Source organism: Poecilia formosa, unplaced genomic scaffold (assembly GCF_000485575.1).
Source record: "Poecilia formosa unplaced genomic scaffold, Poecilia_formosa-5.1.2 Scaffold368, whole genome shotgun sequence".
NCBI classification, from domain to species: Eukaryota; Metazoa; Chordata; class Actinopteri; order Cyprinodontiformes; family Poeciliidae; genus Poecilia; species Poecilia formosa.
The window spans coordinates 227,672-229,584 of NW_006800307.1; the positions used below are offsets into that span (position 1 = coordinate 227,672).

At 47.5% G+C, this 1,913-nt stretch overlaps 1 protein-coding gene across 2 annotated transcripts; it reads right to left on the reverse strand.

Moving 5' to 3' along the window:
- LOC103153934 (lysozyme C-like) lies at positions 1–1,913 on the reverse strand. 2 transcript variants are annotated; one of them, XM_007575026.2, is made up of 4 exons: positions 1,763–1,913; positions 1,009–1,167; positions 853–931; positions 1–766 (listed from the first exon to the last, which is right to left on the reverse strand). In XM_007575026.2, the coding sequence occupies exons 1-4, from the start codon at positions 1,896–1,898 to the stop codon at positions 700–702; spliced, it is 441 nt and encodes a 146-aa protein (XP_007575088.1). In that variant the 5' UTR covers positions 1,899–1,913; the 3' UTR covers positions 1–699. The 2 variants fall into 2 exon arrangements, with proteins under 2 accessions (XP_007575088.1, XP_016517783.1); XM_016662297.1 differs by having other exon boundaries at positions 661–931.

A 1,913-nucleotide genomic window follows, 5' to 3' on the forward strand; every position in this document is an offset into this window, starting at 1 on the left:
GAAGGTCTCTGATGTCACTGAGTGGTCAGTAAATGCAACAATCCAGAGAATACCAGTACGGCTAATTGGAAGGCTTAAAGGGGAAAGCCTCTTGTCTCTAGAAACAAGATGGCTGAATGACTAAGATCAGCACATCTGCCTCTGGTTGAAGGACAAGACTTCTGGGACAATGTCCTCTGGACAGAGGAGACCAGAGAGGACATGTTGGACCAAGATGGACAGTACCAAACACAGCAGATCGGCATAATCACTTCATGCTAACTGTAGCACGGTGGTGGAGGGATGGTGATCTGGGCTTTTTTCACCCTAAAACCTGGGTATCTTACAGTTACGGGCTGGACTATGAACTCCTCTGTAGACCAAAGTACTCTGGAGTCAAATGTGAGCATCTGTTCAATAGATGAATTTGAGGTCTGGAGCTCACTCTTTCGACCTGGGTCTGTTTACTTTTACAGAATATTTACTGTTAAAGTAAATAATCAAGATCCTGCAATTGTCTAGTCAAACTCCAGACCTCAACCTAATTGAAATGCTGTTGTGGGATCTTCAGGGCAAACTCTAATAAACTAAAACAAAGCTGGGAAGAAGAGTGGCTGATGGAGCCAGTTAGAGAACCTGCTAAAGAGAGTATTTACAGAACTAGATCTGTGAAAGCTACAGACAGTGACGTTTCTGGTCCATCCGGTCTTCAGGTCCAGGTTAGAGTCTGCAGCCTCTCAGGTAGCTGCTCAGGTCTCGGTTCTGACAATATTTACGCCAGGCCACCCTGAAACCAAAAACATGTATGCTACATGATCTCGTCCAAACACGAATATCAAAGCAGTCCCATCATCACTGCACCACATGACCCACCATGCCCTGATGCCGTTGGGGTCCCTGACGACCCGTTTGGCGCAGGTGATCGCCGTGGTCACATCGTCCGTCTGGAGTTCTGGGGGAAGATTCAAAAACTGGAACTTCTGGTTTCCAGGAGAACTCCCAAAGTAAACATGAGGATTCAACGCTTACGGCTGCAGTTGATGCCGCATCCGTTGGATCTGGAGACTCCGCCGTCTCTGCACCAGTACTTGCTGTTGATCTGGAAGATGCCGTAGTCGGTGGAGCCGTCTCTGTTACGGTTGGTGGCTCTGGTGTTGAAATGTGACTCGTGTTGGGTCAGACAAACCCCTACAGACAATCAGGAAACACCATGAGACGGAGGAATGGATCAGTTGTCATTGGAGTAGCTATTGGACATTTAGGAGTAATGATTGTTGTCTCTCCCTTCATAAATCCCTTCAAGGTTACGAAGGAACTGGAGTCTATCGCCAAAGATCGTTGAGCAAGGGACGATGTCTAGAGTGGAAACTCTCAAGAAAAGCAACATCTACCACTGACAACGAGCTGAACACGACCTGGAGGCGACTGGACGTCCAGGAAACCAGGAAAACCAAGAAATGCAAAGGGAGAACATGGAAACTCCATCCAGAAGGATCCTGGACCTTCTCACTTTGAGTAAAATATATTAAATAAGCCTCCATGTAGCACCATGCAGGTGTTCTGGACCTGAATCAGTCTGAAGGTCCAGTGGAGGTGACAAATTTATTGATGGTAACCAGTGATGTGTACAGGTAGGCACTAGGTGGTAGAGCGACACATCTCCTGCTGTTTTCAAGTCCCAATTTGGGTAACAGAGGTTCAAACAAAGTACTAAAAATAATGAAAATAAAACAAACAACCACAAACAAAATGCTATGCTAACAGTCGATGGTTCTGTACTTACAGTCGGCCAGGCTGATGCCGCGGTAACCGTCCATGCCACTGGCCTTCAAGGTGCGCGCCCAGGCACAGCGCTCAAAGACTTTAGCGTTGGCCACGGCCACCAGCAGCAGCAGCAGCAGGGTCTTCATCATCTTCATCCTCTGGTCCCTGTG